This window comes from Triticum aestivum, chromosome 1A, assembly GCF_018294505.1.
Source record: "Triticum aestivum cultivar Chinese Spring chromosome 1A, IWGSC CS RefSeq v2.1, whole genome shotgun sequence".
Classification (NCBI taxonomy): Eukaryota; Viridiplantae; Streptophyta; class Magnoliopsida; order Poales; family Poaceae; genus Triticum; species Triticum aestivum.
In genome coordinates, this window is record NC_057794.1 from 458668254 (window position 1) to 458689789 (window position 21536).

The 21536-nt window shown below is 43.1% G+C and overlaps 2 protein-coding genes and 1 non-coding gene across 3 annotated transcripts; 1 reads left to right on the forward strand and 2 right to left on the reverse strand.

Moving 5' to 3' along the window:
• The first annotated feature begins 1784 nt into the window (after nucleotides 1-1784).
• Nucleotides 1785-9068, forward strand: LOC123056239 (PHD finger protein ALFIN-LIKE 5). The gene is made up of 5 exons (XM_044479905.1): nucleotides 1785-2063; nucleotides 2188-2220; nucleotides 3922-4150; nucleotides 8260-8392; nucleotides 8464-9068. The coding sequence occupies exons 1-5, from the start codon at nucleotides 1949-1951 to the stop codon at nucleotides 8743-8745; spliced, it is 792 nt and encodes a 263-aa protein (XP_044335840.1). The 5' UTR covers nucleotides 1785-1948; the 3' UTR covers nucleotides 8746-9068.
• A 5358-nt stretch (nucleotides 9069-14426) lies between these two features.
• Nucleotides 14427-14529, reverse strand: LOC123072180 (U6 spliceosomal RNA). The gene has a single exon (XR_006434887.1). It is a non-coding gene; the product is annotated as a U6 spliceosomal RNA (small nuclear RNA).
• A 2331-nt stretch (nucleotides 14530-16860) lies between these two features.
• LOC123056255 (protein root UVB sensitive 6) lies at nucleotides 16861-21026 on the reverse strand. The gene is made up of 13 exons (XM_044479906.1): nucleotides 20596-21026; nucleotides 19786-19884; nucleotides 19592-19705; nucleotides 19437-19508; nucleotides 19237-19347; nucleotides 19021-19140; nucleotides 18783-18884; nucleotides 18619-18691; nucleotides 18178-18258; nucleotides 18035-18099; nucleotides 17824-17925; nucleotides 17527-17721; nucleotides 16861-17392 (listed from the first exon to the last, which is right to left on the reverse strand). The coding sequence occupies exons 1-13, from the start codon at nucleotides 20950-20952 to the stop codon at nucleotides 17321-17323; spliced, it is 1563 nt and encodes a 520-aa protein (XP_044335841.1). The 5' UTR covers nucleotides 20953-21026; the 3' UTR covers nucleotides 16861-17320.
• Nucleotides 21027-21536: the final 510 nt, after the last annotated feature.

Genomic DNA, 21536 nt, shown 5'->3' on the forward strand with positions numbered 1-21536 from the left:
TGCACCCTCCATCCTTTGCTCCTACGAAGAATCGTCTAGTGGGTAACATGACTCGGTGTGGACCATAGGAAGACGATGTCGAAGAGGCGGCAGCAACACGTATAAGCGCCTCAAAGGCTCATGCCCATGGCAGCAACCAACACTATAGCAATAGCAATACACCGCCCTAAGCCTTGCTGCTGAGAACGGCCGATGGCACCGACTCCAACTTCCACTCTGGTGGGTCTCCACGGGAACACAAGCAGCCCCTAGAAGGAAACGACCATCGCTCGGTGAACCAGACCCAGGGTTTCGCCAAACAAACACATTTCAACTAACAACTATGTCCAAAATTAGAAATAAACATGTGCTTTGAAAAGCCAACCCAGGGTGGGTCGAGGCGTCAAAACAACAACAAAAATGATAAACATATATTAAGAATGAAGCAAGTTTCTATAGAAAAACAGAATACATCACACCATTCCAATCACATGTTAAAATCTAATTTTGTCCAACCTTACCTTTTATTTAGTTGTACATGGTGTATGAATTTTAGACAGAGAATCATTTTTTATCTTTTTCTAAATGCGGACGTTTACATGCACGCACGTGCACTCACTCCTATGAAGATACACATACATATCCTACCGCTATGAGACCTCCGGGGGTATGAGTCGTCAATCCTTGAGATTGACGAAGTCAGCACAAGCCTCATATTCGACGTGAATGTCATCTCCCATTAAGAAAACGTCAGAAAATCTTATTTTTCCTGTTTAGAATACAACACGAAGAGGCGTATCGATTTCATAGAAGAAGAGCCAGACGATTGATACAACCCTAATTCAGGGGGTTAGCGATCACACCCACCATAATTGTATCCAACTGCAAGCCATGAATGACGAAGAGGTGGGACACAGAGTACCAAAGTTGTGTCATGACCGATGCCAAACACTTCGGAAGCACGACCATGACTTTAGGTGAGTCTAGGCTAACGCACTCTCCACCCTTTATGCCTAAGAATATTCGTCTAGTGGGTAACATGACTCGGTGTGGACCCTAGGAAGACGATGTCCAAGAGGCGGCAGCGAGAGCATACAAGCGCCTCAAAGGCCCATGTCCATGGAAGCAACCAACACCATAGCAATAGCAAATACACCGCCCTACGCCTTGCTGCCGAGGCCTGTCGATGGCACCGACTCCAACTTCCACTCTGACAGGTCACCACATGAACCCAAGCATCGCCTTCAGAGGAAAATGGCTTCACGCCGTCATCATCGCTCGATGAACCGGACCTAGGGTTTTGCCAAATGGATACTACATTTCAACCAACAACCACGTCCAAAAATAGAAATAATCAGGTGCTTCAAAAAGCCAACTTATGATGAATCGAGGCACCAAAACAACAGATAAACGATAAACAAATACCAAGAATGGCACAAGTTTTTATAGAAAAACAGAACACATCACACCTTTTCCGCCAAAACATTGCAAAACATAGGAGGCAACTCAAACTCCGTGCAAAAAAAGGAAGCAACTCAAATGCAAAACAGGCCTTAAATCACCCCCAAAAATATATTAAAACCAGCTGTAAACACCAACAAACAGCCCCAGGCCTCACCCAATTCAAGAGTCAAACTATGGAAACACATCACAAACAAAACTAAATTAACACGAGTAGATATGATATGGTGACGATAGATTCCATAAAGGCAAAAGATATGATGGCCAGTGGCCAGAGAGCCACTTTGTTGTTGCTGCAAGTGCAAGCCCAAAAGGCACCGCCGGGGCTCAAATCCTCCCGGAAACGAACGCAATTCTCTCCTTCCCAAATAAAAACCTCACCACTCCTGCGGACTGCGAGCCTGCGGCCCTGTCTCTCTCTCTGTGTCCTCCACCTCCTCGTGCTCTCGCCTCCCTCCAACACCCTTCTCGCCGCCGCCCCCCCCCCCCCCCCTCGCCGGAACCCTAAATGGACGCCGGCACCGGCGCCGGCGCTGGCGCGCCCTACGCCTCCCGCACGGCGGAGGAGGTCTTCCGCGACTTCCGCGGCCGCCGCGCCGGCATGATCAAGGCCCTCACCCAAGGTATCCGCGCCCCTCCCTCGCCCCTCTCCATCCGCTCCTGCTCGCTGCCGGATTTGCCCGCCGGCCCGCTCCCGTGTCGCTGACGTGCCCTTTTTTGTTTGCTTGGTTGGTGGCTTTTTTGCAGAAGTGGACAAGTTCTACCAGCTCTGCGACCCCGGTGAGTCCGCTCGATCTCTCCCGGTGTAGGGTTTGGCGGCGCCCAAGCTACCGCCGCCGCTAGGTATTGGTCGCTTGGTTGCCCCGCTGGGAATTCCGGAGCTAACCTTGTTGAATTATGCGCGTACGGAGCTCTGCGGCGGTGGTGGCTCCGCAGCTTTCGTCAATGCGGTGATGAACTGGGGCGTCGCGTGGGATTGGAAGTGTAGACCGGAGGGAGATATGGTTTATTGGTTTCTTATATGGTGCTTGGAACCTTCGAATTTGTGATACTTCGTGTTTTTTTTTTTTTTTGCTTGGTCGTTAGCTCTCGAGAATTTGACGGTAGCCAGAGTTGCAGGGCGGAGGAATTTGAAAAGAGAAGAAAAATGGTGCCGCGAAGTTCTGAATTAGTGATGTATATGTGGTGTATTATCTCTTTGTCAGATTGCTCGTTTCGCGCCTTTTTCCTCCATAAATGCAGTCTAGGTTCATGGGTTCAGAGCCTGTATCAAATATGGTTTATTAACTTCCTATGTTGCTTGGAATGTGATACTTTGTGCTTTTTGCTTGGTTGATAGCTCTTTGAGAATTTGATGGTAGCCATCATTGCAGGGTGGAGGAATTTGAAAAAAAAAATGGTGCTGGGAATTTCTGAAATTAGTGATGCCTCTGTGGTGTATTGCCTCGTTGTCGGTTTGCGCGTTTTGTGGCTTGTTTCCTCCATAAATGCAGTCCAGGTTCATTGGTTATTAGCCTGTATAAATATGGTTTATTAAGTTCTTATGTTGCTTGGAACCTTCGAATTTGTGATACTTTTTTTTTTTGCTTGGTTGTTGTTAGCTCTTTGAGAAATTTGATGGTAGCCATCATTGCAGGGCGGAAGAATTTGAATAAAAAAGTACTGGGAATTTCTGAAATTAGTGATGCCTGTGTGGTGTATTGCCTCGTTGTCGGTTTGCTTGTTTCGTGGCTTGTTTCCTCCACAAATGCAGTCCAGGTTCATTGATTAATAGCCTGTATCAAATATGGTTTATTAAGTTTTTATGTTGCTTGGAATCTTTGAATTTGTGATACTTTTTTATTTTGGCTTGGTTGTTGTTAGCTCTTTGAGAAATTTGATGGTAGCCATCATTGCAGGCGGAGGAATTTGAATAAAGAAGTGCTGTGATTTCTGAAATTAGTGATGCCTGTGTACTGTATTGCCTCGTTGTCGGTTTGCTCGTTTCGTGGCTTGTTTCCTCCATAAATGCAGGACAGGTTCATTGGTTAATAGCTGTATCAAATATGGTTTATTAAGTTCTTATGCTGCTTGGAATCTTCGAATTTGTGATAGTACTTTTTTGTTTTCGCTTGGCTGTTGTTAGCTCTTCAAGAAATTTGATAGTAGCCATCATTGCAGGGCAGAGGAATTTGAATAGAAAAGTGCTGGGAATTTCTGAATTAGTGATGTCTGTGGTGTACTGTCTCTTCGTCGGTTTGCTTGTTTCACGGCTTTTCCTCCGTAAATAAATACAGTAAAGGTTCATGGGTTCATAGTCTGTATGCTATCATTAGCTCATATGTTTTGGTGAAATTGGAAGTTTTTAGGGGCCATTGCACCTTGGGGGTGGGGTTAGAAGTGCAAGGCTGCTTCATTTGTGTTCTCTAATAGTTCGTTCTTCCCTTTCTTGCTTGCATAACAAAATTCTTGTGTATTTTCTAATTATGTTTATCCGTACAGAAAAGGAGAACTTGTGCCTTTATGGGTACCCTAATGAAACATGGGAAGTGACGTTGCCAGCTGAGGAAGTCCCCCCAGAGATTCCTGAACCAGCACTTGGAATCAACTTTGCTAGGGATGGCATGAACGAGAAGGATTGGTTGGCACTAGTTGCTGTTCACAGTGATTCCTGGTTGTTGGCTGTTTCATTCTACTTCGCGGCACGGTTTGGATTTGACAAAGAGGCAAGGTAATGATTCCATCAAACTTTCTGTTTCCTTAAACAAGCATATATGCATCCTTAGCTCATGTCCTCCATTTTCCATTTGCCAAATATTTTTAACGGATTCATCTACAGTTTGGTTAGTTCAACGTCTCCCTGATCAAGGGGTACGCAACAGTCACTAAACAAATCCCTCATTGCTAGCTTTTGATTTTTCATCTTAAGCTATTGTGATTCTTCTTTATTAAATTTTCTTCTTACTTTGTTTAGATGCCCTCTCTTGAATATCTCCCTCCACACTTTTTTTTTTGATTTGAGATCTTGGTTTAATCGTTTCTTCCATGTGCTCGTTTTTCAAGTCTGAAAAAAGGAATTGATTGCATGCCCAGATGCTCATAATGGTCCCAAATAGAATGTGTCCTTCAGAATTATTAACATTACACCACATTGGGGAACACTGGAACAATTTACAAGTTAAAGTTAGCATGTAGTCTGACTTATGGTCATCCTTAAGTTCTTGTGTAGGACTACAATTTTATCCCATCGTTTTGAGGTTATTACCAGTAGTTCTGTTTTGAAATAGCCTGAAGAACAAGTATTAAAAATGTCAACATACAAGCACCCTGGAGACTGCCATTTCTAGAATATCATACATTATAAACGGAGAAAGTAACTTACTATATCTTCTTTTGTCCTTTACATTATAAACGGAGTAAGGGCGTGTTCGGTAGCTCTCCACAGCCTCAAAATCCTCAACAACATAGCCCAAAACCAGCAGCCAGCTTCGCAGTTAAAATCCCGGAGTTACAAATCGTTCGGTAGGGTAGCTCCTCGTTCTGGTCGTTGAAACAGGCCGCCAGCCACCTAGCTATGAGAAATAGCAGCTCGGGAGGGCCCAACTAGGTGTGACAGCCCATCTAGGCGTGGGAAGCCTGCTCTGGCAAACGAATGAACCGGTAACTGCCTTGGCGGTGGCACATACTTGTAATATTTGCTACAAACGAATGAACCGGTAACTCACTTGGCGGTGGCACTCACATGTAATTCTTGGCAACTCCTGCTTCGCTGTTTTGGAGGAGCTCGAGTTTGCCAGCTCCGCGACTCCGCGAAAATTGCACTGCAAGTTTCGCCAGCTTCTCTCGCTCATAACCAGGATTTGGATCGTTCGGCTGCACTCCTCACGTGGAGTTGAGAAGCGGGAGGGCTTCCGAACACGCCCTAAGTAGTCATGCAAGGCAGTTATTGTATCCTCCCAAGAGTCCCAACCCTTGCTTAATGTACGCGCCAGCATGAGCAAAACACTAGAAGTTGCATTCACATTCAGTCCCAGGAGATTTTGTATTGCACATTCTAAATCACATTCACCACTAAAATTTAGAGGAAACAAGTTTGGCAAAAGTTTATTTCATCTGTATGGTTTCTATTCGTGGCTTAGCAATTAGTAACACTTCCTAAATGACTTGAGAACTACTGGCATGCAAATTGCTACCTGCTGGTGAAGTTCAAAACAAAATGAAGTTAAAGTCACTGAATTATAGCACAAATTGTATACAGAGGGCAGACTGACCCTGTTTAGACTAGATCAAATGAAATTAGTCCTCGGCGCAAGTATTTATCCAGTAGCACAAATTGTGCTCTATATTATCACCCTGAAGCATCTTTTCCTGGGCCTGTAGCTTGATGCTTTAAAACAACTTGGAGGCTTCTGACTCATCCTAGTTGCTCGAAACCTTCTTTAGTGCGATAACTTATTATTTTTAGGTGGGTTAACTTTGTTCCAGGTCGTGCAAGATTAAGTAATAATTAGACTAACATGCTAATTGACAGCCATCTCAAAATTATTGAACTTGAACATCCTGATGAATCTTGGACTGGTTTTTGTTTGATAGTGAAAACAACTCGATAGAGTTTGAACTTTTCCCACCATCTTCATGAAGAATTATGGTTGTTTGATCCTATCTTCAGATGGCAATTGATAAGTGAGCGAAGAAGCCTCGACGGTATTGAAATTTCTGCACATAACACTTAGGGATGACTTAGTATTTATCTGAAAATCATCACAATTTCGAAGTTTCAGGGACAACCTAGTGGACTTACGTATTTGTAGTGGTAATAACTTGGTAGATAAATGAGTGCTCTAACAGGGAGTACTATGTTGGATCTAAACATTAATAGAAGTTAGAAAAGCACCATGCAAGCTGGTACTTAGCTTATGTATTGCGGTATTCATATTGGAGCTAGGATTTTCTAGTTAAGTATTCAAGATGAGTGATATAATCATATAATTTCAAATTGAATCATGTAGTTAAGACTAGGTGCTACAGTTATTTCGTGGATGTGTAGCATCAGTTGTAAATGCTCAGAATGACTTGATGAATAGTAGCTGAATACATTTGTCAACATGATTTTGGAACTTCGGAAATTTATAGTTGGGAAAATGTTTTGAGTTCGAAAAATAGAACCAAAGGTTCAGAACAAACACATGTTGTTAGCAAATAAGATTTGAGATGCAAGCAGCAAATGCTACAATCAATTCAAATATCTCAAGAAAATTTAGATCATGAAGTTGACTCCTTCGTCAGGTTATCCTGCATAGCTGATGAGTGTTTAGTGCAATGGACCTTTAACATCACGACATCTATAGAAAAGCCTCTTGATTTTGCTTCGAGATACTAGGGAAGTTATCAGATTAACACCAGAAATTACTGCATAATACGGATAATACGTGCACTTAATGGCTGGGCGGCTGCAGATATTATGGGGAAGCTTCAGATGTATGCCAAGCATAACTGCAAATTTTAGATGGTATGAAAGAATGCATCTAAGGCCTGGAGCCCTGGATAAGTTCCCAAGCCGGCTTCAAGGCGTAATGTACTGTGGTGAATTTGGACTGCTAGAGTAGTTGAGAGCCCTCATTCATGAGTGTGTTCATTGTTCTTCTCCTTTGTAGTTTGCGATGGCTTAGCATATGATAAAATTAGCCGGGTGCAAATTTGAGTATCTTCATTATTTGTTGAAGTTCAAGAGTTCTGTGTCAAAAGGCAAAGGTGGTAATCAAATCCAACTATCCAAGGCTGATTGAACTGCATTTCAGCAGCCGAAGTAGGAGCAAATTTTGATGCCAGTAGTATAAATTTTCTAACTAATACTCTTGGGTGGCTTCTGTTTGATTTTGGTGTGTTCCACCTCATGGGCAAAGCTATGTGAGGCCAGCACAGGCCTTAGCCCCACAACCCAGAAGAAACAACTAGTTAACAGCTAATATGTAGGCCAATTTGTCACAGAATTACTTACCCTGCTTTTTCTGATGTCCATGAATTGCCATTTGATGTCTTCCCTACCCATCGAAAGAAGCCAAAAAAACCGTGTGCAATAGCTTGAATCCATAGTGCGTCCTACTTTCAATAGGACCGATTGACAATTGAGCAAATTTTCCCATTATTTAACTATGCAGTTCACCTGTCCAATGTGCAACAGTCTAAACTTGACCGGGTTTATTTTTCTTACTATTATTTAACTATGCAGTTTCATTTAGCATTTCGATAGGACCGATTGACAATTGAGCAAATTTTCCCATTATTTAACTATGCAGTTTCATTTGGCATTTCGATAGTTTGAATTTTCATTTGGCCTCTCATCTCAAAGCTCAGCCACTGTTCCACCTGATAACTTGTTCACCTGTTTTTGCATGAGATAGCAATCATTTTTTATGGGTGGATGTTAGGAGGTTACAAGAGCTAGTGTGTGGGTGTTTTTCTTACTACAGACGCTATGACTTATGGTAGTTTGATTTAGCATTTCGATAGTTTGAATTTTCATTTGGCCTCTCATCTCAAAGCTTAGCTGCTGTTCCACCCGATATGTTCGCCTGTTTTTGCAATGGATAACAATCATTTTTTTGGGGGGGGGGGGGGGGGGGGTGATGTTAGGAGGTTACAAGAGCTAGTGCGTGGTATTTTTGTGCAATTCATGGAGTTTAAATTGAATTCTTAATCAGAGATACATGAAGCTTTGCTGCAATTTACCTTTGGCATAATGTTCCATGGTCATACTGAAATATGGTCAGTTGAGTAAAACCCAGTTTTTTGCTGCCATGTGTGTTTAACAACCTGTGCTGTGTTTTGTGTCTCACACAGGAGGCGACTCTTCAACATGATAAATAACCTGCCTACAATATTTGAAGTCGTGACCGGGGCTGCAAAGAAGCAGATCAAGGAGAAGGCCCCCAACAGTACGCACAAGAGCAATAATAAGCCAAGCATGAAAACTGTAAGTGAAGATACTATTTATGCCGCCTTGCAGTATAAGATGTCACCAATAACTTATCCTCCGTTTTATAGTATTCAAAGCCTGAGTCCCAGTCAAAGGCCCCAAAGATAGCAGCACCCCCAAAGGATGAAGACGAGAGCGGCGAGGACTATGGAGAAGAAGAGGAGGAAGAGCGCGACAACACCTTGTGTGGTACCTGTGGAACAAACGACGGCAAGGACGAGTTCTGGATCTGCTGCGACAACTGCGAGCGGTGGTATCATGGGAAATGCGTCAAGATCACGCCTGCTCGAGCCGAGCACATCAAGCACTACAAGTGCCCAGACTGCAGCAACAAGAGGGCGAGGGCGTAACGGCGACAAACAGCACCAGCAGGGCGGCAGGACTCGGAATGGAACCAGCGCCGGCACCAAATCGCCATCGTCGATGCCTGCTGCAGCCTGCAGATATGGCCTAGCTCTCTAGCTCATCATAGACTCGCTTTTCGTTTCAGTCGAACACTGTTGATTCACCCTTGACCCTGCAGTTCGTTCATGTTGGTCCGACTCTTGACTTGTGTGTGTTTTAAACCGTTGGTTGGTCGGTGTAGTAGTGTTGTACCAGCTTCGATCTCTTCAGCGGACATGTCAAAGGCGTTCTTCAACTGAAAGGACCCGAAAGCTGACACCATTGTTTCTGGCCTTGTTAGCCTCGCCTCGTTCCTGGGCATATATATATATATATATATATATATATATATATATATATATATATATATATATATATATATATATATATATATATATACTAGCAAATATGCCCGTGCGTTGCAACGGGAGGAAAAACTATCAAACTATGCGGGAGTGGTAGATAATGGCTTTTAAAATGCCAAGGTGAGATAAGGGCTTTTAAAATGTCATTTCAAAAACTATGTCTAAGTGATGTCATGATGAGATAAGAGACTTTTGAAAAGTCATTTCAAAAAAAAGTGATGGTTTGACCATGATTTGATTTCCTAAGGCGCCACAACGAATTAGTTTTGGCTGAGTAAACTGCATTGATGAACCCTACCTAAGCTAGACTGATGAATGATGTATATAATCTTGACCTAGCGTAGCGGTGGTTGTCATAACAATTACCATGGTACCAGAATAAACATAGCTGTGTATGGAGGCAAAATAGACATTTAGTCATTTTATATAGTTTACAAAAACTAACCGATAGAAAATTGTGTCAATATTTTTTGGCTTCAGCGTCGTATGAAACATGGAAACCTTTTTTTTACCCGATGCGAGGGACTAAATAAAATCATAAATTGACCTCTGCAGATCCCCTAATAAAACTTCGACGCAGGCGATGTTTCGTTTTGTTCATCATTTACGGGCCTGTTTTAATTTTGGAAACATTTCAAAAAAATCATGTATATTTTTTTTCTAATTCCAGAATGTACTTTGAATACTGGATTTTTAAAAAAAATCATGTTTTTTTCATGAACATCTAGTTGATATTGTGATTTTTTTTATGATATGCGATTTTTCTTTGAAATCATGAACAATTTATGATTTCTCAATAAATCTCGCAGCTTTTTGAAATTTGGTTCTTTTGAAAATCCTGAATGATTGTAAAGAATGAAAAACAAAAACAGAATTAAAAAGGTAAAAAGCAAAAAACGAAACAGAAAACAGGCTCAACCAGCCGCACATGGGCCGGCCCATTAGCGCGTCGAGGAGGAGGAGGCACGCCATGTACATTTTTTTCTAATTCCAGACTACTGGATTATTATTTTAAAATCATGTTTTTTTTATTTCATGAACATCTATTTGATATTCCGAATTTTTTCTATGATATGCAAAAAATATTTTGAAATCATGAATATTTTATTACTTCTCAATAAATCCCGCAGCTTTTCGGAATTTTATTCTTTAAAAAATCCTGAATTAATTTAAATAAGAAAAATAAAAACAGAAATAAGGAAATAAAAAGAATAGTAAACAGGCCCACCCCCAGCCAATTTTGGGCCGGCCTATTAGCGCGCGGGGGTGGAAGACCTGCGTGGCAAAAAGGTGTAGGAACCAGGGATCGAACGCTGGTCTCCTGCGTGGTAGGCCGACGCCATGGCCATTGGGCTACCAGAGGATTGTGTAACATAAGTGTATCGCCCCTTAAGAAATAAATCCGCGGTGATTTTGAAATAAATCCGAATCATGTTACTTATGGATGGCATGGCGGGTAATTTATGCCAAATTCGAGGGCAATTTCTATGACGGACGACCAGAAGCACTATTTGCTTTATTAGTACTAGTAGCCTTGCACGTGCACGCACGTCTCTACAAGACACATCTTATCATTCAGTTGAATAGCACTTTTTAGTTTTCACATACACAATAGAGAGCACAGTATATAGACATATAGTGTGTCACTTACTATTATTTCAATTTATCTGTGACCATGGGCACCCCAGGCAGTAAGGAAACACCGCATTGCAGCCACGAACTCATGGCTGGCCATTACACCTCCGTAACCATGTCATATTTAGGCTTTGCATGATTCTTTTTCCTCTTTAAGAACATGCTTGAATGACAATGATCGAGACGCTGTAGTATCATCAACCTTAACATCTGCATTCAGTTTGGTCCAGACCCGACAAGAATATGCATCAGTCGACTTGGCAATCGATGTGAAGATGAAAGATAATATATCTGTAATCTGCATTAGGTAAAGAAGAGATGATTGAACAAAAAACAAGCAACGTCAATTTTCCAGACCAAACTTGTGGTGACTGGGAAAAATATCACCAAATTAAATATAAAACTCATAAATTGGCGCTAATCATCACGGGCAAAAAAAGTACAAACAATAATATCACTAACAAACTAAAATCGAATTGAATAAATTTTTGGTAATGTGGTTGTTCTAGTTGTGAGAGAAACTCTGGGGTACTTTTATGATCAAAAGAATCTTTTTAATCATCTACCATCTTAACCTTGTAGATCAAGCACCCTGATTAGCTCATCTCGCATCAAAAGGAGTAAACCATTATCATCGTCTAGCATCATAGCTGGTAGTTCCAATATATATTTTCTAGTGAACCTTAGCCTGGAAACGATCAACAAATATCAGAATATCCTACTGTAACTAACAACATCAGAATATCATCCAAACCAACATCTTAACTTCTCAATGATGGAAATAGAAGAGAAACATGGACAAATGCAAGCATGAAGAAACTGGACTACATAATAACGACCTCAGAGTCAGTAGATTTCCTGTACTTACTCCAAATTAGCAACAATGTATGAGTAGAAAAGTAAAAGGGACAACACCAGTAACTTAGAAATTAGTTCCCTATAGTACCTATAAAGAGATGGCTGAAAATCTTAGAGGTTGTGACAAAGATTTTAAATAAAAAAGAAAGCTTGTAACAGCTGCATTAGTATATAATTACAGTGGTCAATTGTTCATCAATAGAACTGTTCTCAGCATGTTCTCATCTCATGGTTCCTTCACGCCAGTATCTTCACCTCTTCACGCTCATTTTGTATTCATGAACCGAAAAAAAGACCACAAACAGAGTGAGATACCTGATGGAAATAGAGCTATCAATAGGAGAACACAAACTTGCAAAACCTGACACATTCTAATACATGATCAATCTCCATTACTGAAAGAAGAAAAAGTTCATTTGGTTTTTGAACAACTTTTGTCATAGCTCCTCTGCACCTAGCAGACTTATTTGACCTAAAATGCAATTCAGACACATGAAACATCATCCAATCTATTCCGAAATTTTAATTTATAACTTATTTTCAAATAAAATGGTATATATAAATATAACTTCAAAGATTGTAGTGATAATATATAAAAAGTACACCCAGTAATTTTTTAAACTACATAATTATATACCGGAAAAATCAGATCATTCCTTTTAGCCAGGTGTCCTTCATGCCCTTCTTCCACCCCGACTTCACTCGTCAGGGCGTCCTACACCGGGATCATCTTCCTGCACATAGTCGCCATGAGCAAGTAACAATCAGTGTTTATCTAGCACACAAAATCAGTTTATTGTTCTACTGAAGACATGCACCCAAAACTGAAACTTAATAATTCAATGAATGTGCAGGCTATCAATAATACAACTAAATTGTCACACCAAACCAAAAAGAAAATAGCGTTTCTTAGGTTTAATCTGAACCAGTTAACACAAGCTCCAATATTCTAGAATGTACTGTCTCTTGAATCTTAATCAAGAAATAACAAATTATCACACGTGTACAAGGGAAAGGACACTCACGTACTGAAAGTGTGTGCGGGTGTACAGGCTGGGAGGAATCGAACAACATCTCGTTTTTCTCACAAATCCAACAGTGTATACAAAGTTTGGAACCACACTGATCTGGCTAAAGGAAATGAAGGGTAGCAAAAACTCGACTACAAGAGTAGAATCTGCCATGCCTGGTACAACAATAAAAAGGGATCAGAGTGTTCACCTATAGGAGAAAATGCCCCACACCGCACCTCCTCTGAATCCCAACCAGTACCACACGGGGAAAACACCCAAATAGAACAGGCACCTTCTCTGAATCCCGTGAGGCTGACAGCGACGTTGGTTGGGAAGGGGACGACGTGCCAGTAGCAATGGGGTGCCCGACATCTGTTGGATGTAGGTGGCGAGGCTCCGGCTATTGGCTGTCCTCCGGGGACCCTTCGGTCGGCCAGCGACGGATCTGGTGACCTGGTCTCGCGCATCCATGGAGGCCACCAAGCAGAGGAGGACGAAATCTATGGGCCACTCCTTTAACGTCTCGGCGCACGGCGCACGGCGCCCTCGGGAGTAGGGCCGTCGACCGGAGCAACCGTCGGCCGATGCATCATGAAGTTCTCCATCGTGAGCGCACAAGGGCATGGGTCTCCGAGCAGACGGCCTCTGGTCTCTCATCACACGAGTTGTTATCGCTAATTACGCAGTATGTGATCGCTGGTTGCTACTCTTGCGGAGGTGGGATTGGCAGAGTTTTCGTCCGCCAAAAAAAATGCTAAACGCAGTTTTGCATGTGGGGTTAGTATAATCTTGACCATTAGATAAAATTACGTGATCTGATCGGGAGGCTGTAATTCTTCTGTTTTGTTATGTGTAGTCTAGTCTGGGTGCACTTAGCTATGAATATGTTTGCTTGTTTAATAGTAGTATATATATATATATATATATATATATATATATATATATATATATATATATATATATAGGTAAAGATAAAGAGGTAAAGATATATATATATATATATCCATCTTGCTGGTCTTGTTTCCCTTGCTTTTGTTATTGTATATATAACTGATGCCGGCCCTTAAGGAGCTTCTGTGCATAGCTCCAAGCGTACATTTTGACGTAATAGTAGGCTAAGTGTATGTTTAGGCCTTCTTTCAGTAGTTAATGTGTTTCCCACAAGGTATTAGGTTGCCTTGATTTTCTTAGTTACTTTATATGTTCTCAGTATCCTTGCGGTACGAATTTTGTAGTCTCCTTAAATCATAGTTTCAGGAGAATAATCCAGGCTAAATTTGTTTTGCCTTGTGTTCATTTTAGTGAGGTATTTTTAACTTCAGTTTTGAGAGCTGCCACCAGTGTGCCCTGCAGCCCCTGCTTAGTTGGTGGACCATCAGTTACTGTGTACAAGATGGAGAGGTTTGGAGAAGTGACTCTGCTGGATTAGTCCAGCTGCGGGTGGTTAGATCGATCACGCGATGATGGCTGATGGCATTCATAAACTTTGATGCTCCGAGTACGCTTCTCTCACAGATCTTGGATGTGTTCGTCATGTGATGTCTTTCTAGTGGCAGGTGGCAGGATAAACCAAAATCAAATAAAGCGCTAGGTCCAAAACGTTAATTCTTCGAGGGCTTATCTGCAATAGCGAAGAACAGAAGACACCCAAGTTCGAGATGGACCATTGAGGATCTCATCGAACAGAGACGAAAACTCCGAGGACCTGTTTGTAAAAGAGCAACACACACGAGGGGCTCAAAAGAAGGGCGCAGGGACCGGCGCGAGAAATCCCAAAAAAATTTGGACCATTTCTCGATTTGTGCGTGTCATCCTTGCGCAGGGGCCATGCTAATCTTCTCTGTATCGTTCCAATTTTATCGGATGTCCCCGAAGGGACAAGTCTGTGTGCAGCGCGCGGCTTATAAACTGGTGTTTCTCTCCTCAGCTGGGCGATGTGGGACTAAACGAACGCGCCTTCTGCCCCCCGCGTTGTCTGTCCAGCCGGGAGCGCCATCGGGACGTGCGGTGGGCCTCGAGTAGGCGTGGTCTCTTGGTCTGGCCCAAAATAATGGAAGGCCGTAATGGGCCTTCATGCTTGTGCGGAACTGCTAGTCGCCCGATGTGGTGGGGTTTTTTTTTCAACGTGTGGGAGAAAGCTAGTTTTGTTGCTTGTTGTTTAAAGAAAAGGAGAACGCCAGTTATATATTTGACCAACACGTTTGTTGTTTCTCTCGATGTGTAAAACAACCGACCAACACAGGAGGCAGCTGTATCCTCTCTTCATAGTCCATTCTCCGGTTTCTACTCGCCATTCGGCCATTGTACATTCTCCTTGCATTTTAATACTATAAACGTGCACGTCATGGCGTGTGTTTTCTGAAGAGAAAGTGACTAACAGGCCAACACGTCTGTGGAAAAAGCAGGAGCCTACTGCATCTGACAGTAGACCCAACAAGTTAAATCACGGGAAGCACCTAGTGTAAACCCTGGGGCTCACAGTTACACATGTTGGCTCGCTAAACGACTTCTTTTGCGATTACTAAGTTACTTTTTGGGTCTGTCTAGGACACATCTGGACGTGACAGTTCACTATGTTTGTGGTCTATTTTTTTGTCTCACCTTTTTTTTCTTGCTGTTGCGTTATTTGTAAGAGCTTAGATGTGACATCCTTAAAAAACATCTAAATGTGAATTAAACAAACTGTTACTTTTTCATACCAGGTACATATGGCCGAAAGTGCTTGAGCGCCTTTTGTGTCTTTGGGGCTCGGGGCTCGGACATCCATGTACTTGGGCTGCCTAATCTGAGGGAGACGATAGCAACTACTGCCTAATCTGAGGGGTGATCGGAGGTAGAAAGCACCACCAGCGGGCTCTGCTAAAATTCATGTGGATGCTGGTGTATCGATGCCATCCAGAGGTGGACTGCAATGGCGGTCTGTCGAGATGATCAAGGGATTTTTTTGGGGAGCTCAGCTCTGGTTATCCACGGTATACACGATCCAGCAACACTTGAGGCAATCATGTGCAGAGAAGCACTGTCGTTGACAGAAGACCTTTTGTTACATAATTTTGTGGTGGCTTCAGACTCCAAGCAAGTCGTCGGAGACATCCACAATGGCTATCAAGGGAAATATGGTACTATCATATGTGAGATTCATCAGAGAGCTACTATGTTTAATTGTGTTTTTTCGTTCAAACCTCGAGAGTCTAATGGAGAAGCTCATAGTCTAGCCAAGTTTTCGCATTCTTTACGTCAAGGGCGCCATGTGTGATGTGTGGCTAGGCCAACCTCACGATCCGAGATGTATTTCATTGTCTGTGGTTTTTGATTAATAAAACTTGGTTTACCCCTAAAAAATACTATTGCCTGGTATTTGGGTTCGAACGGAGGAAACTAACACATGATGAGAAAACACAAACTGCAGCCAAGTTTAAATGGCAGTATGGGGACTAGCAGGGAACTTTGTCATCGCGTGTAAGCCCAAAGCTAAGAGGAGAGCGATTGCTTGGTCTAAGCCCCGGTCGGGATACATGAAACTTAATGTAGACGTTGGGTTTAGTCATGACAATCTGAATGGTACGTTTGGTACAATTCTCCAAGATGATAATGGCAAAATCATAGTTGCAGCAAATGAAAGACTGAACTTTTGCTATGACTCATTTTCTGCTGAAGCAAATGCTGTAACATTTGGGTTAAACTTAGCACAAACAGTGGGATGTAGCAAAATTGAGGTTGTCTCCGATAATGAGTTGTTAATGCTCTGAAGGAAGGCTTCTCCGACAATCACGTTTTGTTTGATTCATGAATTGGCCAAGTTCTCTCCTAGTATCTAGATGGATTCGCCTCCGGATGAGATAATACCTTTTCTTGTAAATGATGCAATTGTGATTGAATAAAGAAGATGATTTGTCAAAAACAAGGTGTATATGGCCGAAGGTGCTTGTCAATTGAATAAAGAAGACGAGTATTTTCGGTCTTTGATAGTTCTAGTGCATGATTAGAGGGTGTGCTCTGTTGTGTTCTGCGTGCAGTCAGTAGTGTGCGCACGTAAAATGGTTTAAAATTAGTCTTTCGGACACATAATTTCTACAGACCAGGTTAGCAAATTTTAGATTCTGTTCTAATAGAAACAGAAACACCTGCTGTTCGAGGTCCAATCACAAGCGATGAAAACACACACCCTTAAACAGCATATAAGACTCAAGATCCAAGCACAACAGAGATGTTGAAATCAAACAGAGCTCTTCTTTAGGTGAAACTGGCATTTACAACAACCGGAGTCACGGAAACAAAGAGAAACCACAGCACCGCAAAGTTACCGGGGGAAAAAAAGTTGCAGTCAGACTCGATACAAGAACTCAGCCGACAGAGACCTAGACCGGCTACAAATAGGTCGGATGTCAGTTTCCATTATACATTACCAGACGCATATACAAGAGCCTGTTAGTCAGTTCTTTTCAGTTAGTTGCAGGACCCTTCGCCATGAGCCAGCCAGCAAACCGCTCTATAGAGTTGAGATGGTACCAAGCTGCAGCCTACTATCCCTACTAGTCTCACCAGAGTTTGGTGCATGCCGAGTACTTGAACTGAATGAAGTTGGTCTGTGCTAATAACGCGCTGGCTCACATAGGCTCGGATCCAATGTATGAAAGAAATATCTTATCCTGTTGGACAAATGATAATGCTTATATCACTGGTGCTACTCCACACAGCCGGGCACGGCCAGGGTTCAGTAGCGAGTCAGACATTATCCATCCCTGTGAGAAGAAATGAGAGTTGTTAGTTTGCATGTCAGTGCAGCAATGTGGTGGATTTGGTCAGGCCATTTGCACATTAGTAGAATAACCAGAGTGAGAGGAATTATGTTGATGATTCAAGGCAGTTAAGTCACCTGTTCTCTTGCTTTCCTCTTGAATACTCCATACGACGATGTAACAATCTTGCAAGATTCTTCAATGTGTGCTAGAAAGTCCATGTTCAATGGGTTTGGGTTCACATAGTGGTATGACCCCTGATCAGAGTTCATGCGCTTCCGTGCTTTCAGATTAGCATGTGACGCATTAATAAAATGCAGCAACACATGTGCCTGTAAAACAGAACACGGACAAAGGAGGGTAAATACTAAATAGTTGCAACCAACCCAAACCAGTGCAATATATTATGAAAGTAATTAACAATCAACGCTTACATGGAAGGCAGCTTTGAGAATGTCATCTTGCTTTGCTTGGTCCTTGAGCAAAGCATAAACCTTGTCCTTTGCAGGGTTATACGTAACAATGTACCTCTCATCCTGTAATCATATGCACATCAGAACTTTCCATACTAATCTTTGATAGGACTAAAATAAGGGACGGTGATACCATGGAGGACAAGACTCAACGGAGTGAACAAGATAGTACCTCAAACAAAGGCCTTGTAGCAACAAATGAAGCAGGTTCCTGAAATGCCTCTCCAAATCTTGATCCTATGAAATTAAAACTGGTCATCAAAAGGTTCTACAGTCAAAATTCATCAACAAATAAATATGATCATAGTTGCAAACCTATGGCCACAGGTTGATGCCTCCAAGGCGGATTAAATATTGTCTCCTCTAAGTTCCCTTCCTTCAATGAAGGAACATGCCCTGCATCGAGAAAATCAGAGACACAAATATAAGACTGGATACTCCCTAACATACATGGATCTTAAAACTAACTTCATACTATATTATTCAAGAAGTTTTACATTAAAGTTTCTACCCGGTAGAACTCAAGCAGTTTGTGTATTAATGAAATGTCTTCAAATATATTTGGCATTTCTCAAATGTATACACTGTATCCAAAACATGCTGATACCTAATAACCCAAACATGCTATTATGAAACAATGATTTTACGTGATGCGTGCACTATATTTGAGGGAAACTGCCATATGTCCTTTCTTCGACAAACCATGAGAAGATATGACCAGGAGGAAAGGTTTCTAACAAACAAATGCTCACGTACCAGTCTTTATGAAGGAATCCACTGCCACAGTGAATCTTGCCGTATTTAGCGTGTTCAGCACAACAGATCTCACCTGGTAATATAAATAATATTTGTCTGGTTAGGGGATTAGTTTATCATAGATAATTGATTATAATAGCAGCAAACAAAAATCAGAAGCAAACCTCCTGATATGAACTAAGCAGATATCCACAAGACAAGACTGCAAATGAAGCCACCAATGATGGATTCCTCTTGGACATTAGAATGCTCATACCAGTGCCCAACTTCATAAAAGAGGTAATAAATAAATGTTAGATAGGTGATATATGCACATTTACATATTAGATCAGTAATATTCATAATAATGCAGAAGCCCACAATAAAAAACAGGAGCACTAAATGTAAAATATAAATGGTTACCAGATCAGCGATGTTCCCAACACTTTCTCCTTTAGCAGTAACATCTCCAATATTTTCTCCTTTTGCATATGCCTTGTAAATCGGTGTGCGGGTTGAGGTCGATGTAACAGCAGCAACATTCTGAATAGGGGAAAAAATTGTAAGCCCTTTTGCAAGTAATGAAATAATATGTCGTATTGATGCCATAACATGTCACAGTAAGGCACGAGGTCAAACCTTGACAACGTTTGCCATGCAAGCCAACGGTAGGAAAAGTTGAGGGAACGCAGCAGTAGCTAACTCTATCCCAGCTCCTAGTTCCATCATGAGATCCCCAGAAAAGCGGAGCTGTAGTGGATTTTGATTTGAGTGAGTCTACTGAAACCGAAATAAATAAATTCAAGAGCGCTGCAAACCACTGGTTTCAAATATTACACCTGCTTTAGGTCATAATCGAATTTCTTCCCTTGACGCGCAAAAAGCATTTTTCCGACACGCCCAGCACCATCCTGTAGTAACGGAAAGCAATATAACTGTTAGACAATAACCAAATAAATAACAACCACACCAATGATTGGAAGAAACACTTCACCTTGAGTATCCAGTTAATAGCCACAGCACCAGACGTAGCCCTGCTTTGTGAGACTCCTACGGAGTTTAACAAGGCTCTTGTTGTAAATACACTCATTGCGCCGCCAAAGAAATGCTGAAAAGTCAAAAGCAGGATTAAACAAGATATTCAAATCTAGTAAATGATGGAACTGAGCATAAATCTGATCAATATACCTTCAGTGCCCTCCATGTCATGTATGGAACATATGAAGGAGCCACGCTGTCTGGAAAACCTTCAGGCACAACATATGACCTTATGAAGGACATAATTTCCTGCAATTGCACAGTTACATAGCATCATCATTGTAGTTCATCAAGCCCCCATGATCAATGAACAAGACCTTAAAAAACCATGATGTGCCTAGCAACAGTAATTAAAAAATCTCAAGGTGTCTCCGCACCAACTAGGAAGCAACTCTAGTTTCCTCATTTTGTCTGTATATTGCAACTTTGCTCCTGAGCAAAGGCCCTAGACTAGATAACCTCAAATCAAATGTGCAGTGACACAAAACAACAACACTAGCATTTCCATGAAAGCATAAGTTAACCAAATGGAGATAGAAGTGATCACTAAATGATGAAACTTAAAATTATAATTGCAGGTCAATTAGGGCGAATCACAAATGAACAAGTAGTGAACCAGTCTAACATTTCTAATTCAACTAATTGAATCAGCAGCCAGCGAGAGACAAAAAACAACCAACGAAGAGACTACTACTCCGTTATTCCTCGAGCAAACACATACAGCCTACAATTCTGGATCCGCACGCGCAAAATCGAAAAATATCCCCACAACAACCCACGTACAGGTACAATTAACAACGCCTTACCCTAAAAAAACAATCACGCCTTGACACATCCTAAACAGAACTCGCATCGCACCAAATCCAGCAATCCCGCTAAATTAGGATCTAGGCATGCGGCGACAGCCACACGCGTGGGCACAGCAATCGCCAATCAAATAGCGCCGGTGGTGGAAATTACCTCGGCGGGCGGCAGCGGGGACTGGAGCGGCACGGCCCTGAAGGTGGCCCCCACCGGCGCAGCGGAGCCGCCCCTGGCCCTGGCGCTGACCCTCCCCGTCTTCCCGGCGGAGGACGCGGCGCCCTCGACGACGTAGCTCCACCGCCTGCCTTCCACCTCCTCGAAGCACAGGACCCCGTCCACGGCGGCCGCGGGGGCCGGCGCCGGCGTCGCCGGCGCCCTCGGGGGCAGCTCGGCGTCCCTGAGGGCGCCGCGCACCGCGTCCCTCACGGCGACCCCCTGCGGGGGCAGCGTGATGGTCTGCGTGGCCGTCGCCGCCGCCGCCGCCGGCCGCTTGAGCCCCATCGCCGGAGCCATCGCGGTGGTGCGGGGGTGGGTGGCTGGGGGGTGAGATTTAGATGGGTTTGCGAGTGGTGAGCGATACAGCGAGGCAGTCTCGCCGAGGAGAGAGAGGAACCACTTTATACCCCCGAGGCCGGGGGGAAATACTGGGGAGACTCCGCAGCCCGGCACGCCCGCGGACGCTACGTCGCAGCGCGGTCCGCCGTGCCGCTGAGACGTGGGTCCGGGAGTGTCGTGCGCCCACAGTGTCATCGGGGTAGGAGGAAGCCGGGTGGCGCGTGGACGGGTGGTCGGCTGCTGGTGCCAGCTTGCGCGGGCTGCTACGCGTACCGCTGTGATGCCCCGTCATGGGCGGCACTGTGGGACCGGATGGTGTGTGGGGCCCTTGGTTCAGTGGGTAACGGATGCTTGTGGGGCCACGAGGGGTGGGGGGCGGCTGCTGGGCAGTTGGCTGGTGCACCGTTGGAATAGAGGGGGGGAGGAAATGGTGGGGCTTAAATTTGGCTTGTGATATTTGTGCTTCGTTTCGATTATTTTTTCGTGGCGTCGGGGCGATATGGTCTGTGAGACGCTGCTCTCAGCAATGGGACACGCCATGT

Excerpts from the sequence above, each read along its gene's own strand:
- LOC123056239 (XM_044479905.1), top strand. The coding sequence starts at position 1,949 with ATGGACGCCGGCACCGGCGCCGGCGCTGGCGCGCCCTACGCCTCCCGC. Across the intron at positions 2,064-2,187 it reads GATCAAGGCCCTCACCCAAG|AAGTGGACAAGTTCTACCAG; the intron begins GTATCCGCGCCC and ends GCTTTTTTGCAG. Across the intron at positions 8,393-8,463 it reads ATAAGCCAAGCATGAAAACT|TATTCAAAGCCTGAGTCCCA; the intron begins GTAAGTGAAGAT and ends TCCGTTTTATAG.
- LOC123056255 (XM_044479906.1), bottom strand. The coding sequence starts at position 20,952 with ATGGCTCCGGCGATGGGGCTCAAGCGGCCGGCGGCGGCGGCGGCGACG. Across the intron at positions 18,885-19,020 it reads TTGGGAACATCGCTGATCTG|TTGGGCACTGGTATGAGCAT; the intron begins GTAACCATTTAT and ends TCTTTTATGAAG. Across the intron at positions 18,692-18,782 it reads TGCTTAGTTCATATCAGGAG|GTGAGATCTGTTGTGCTGAA; the intron begins GTTTGCTTCTGA and ends TTATATTACCAG.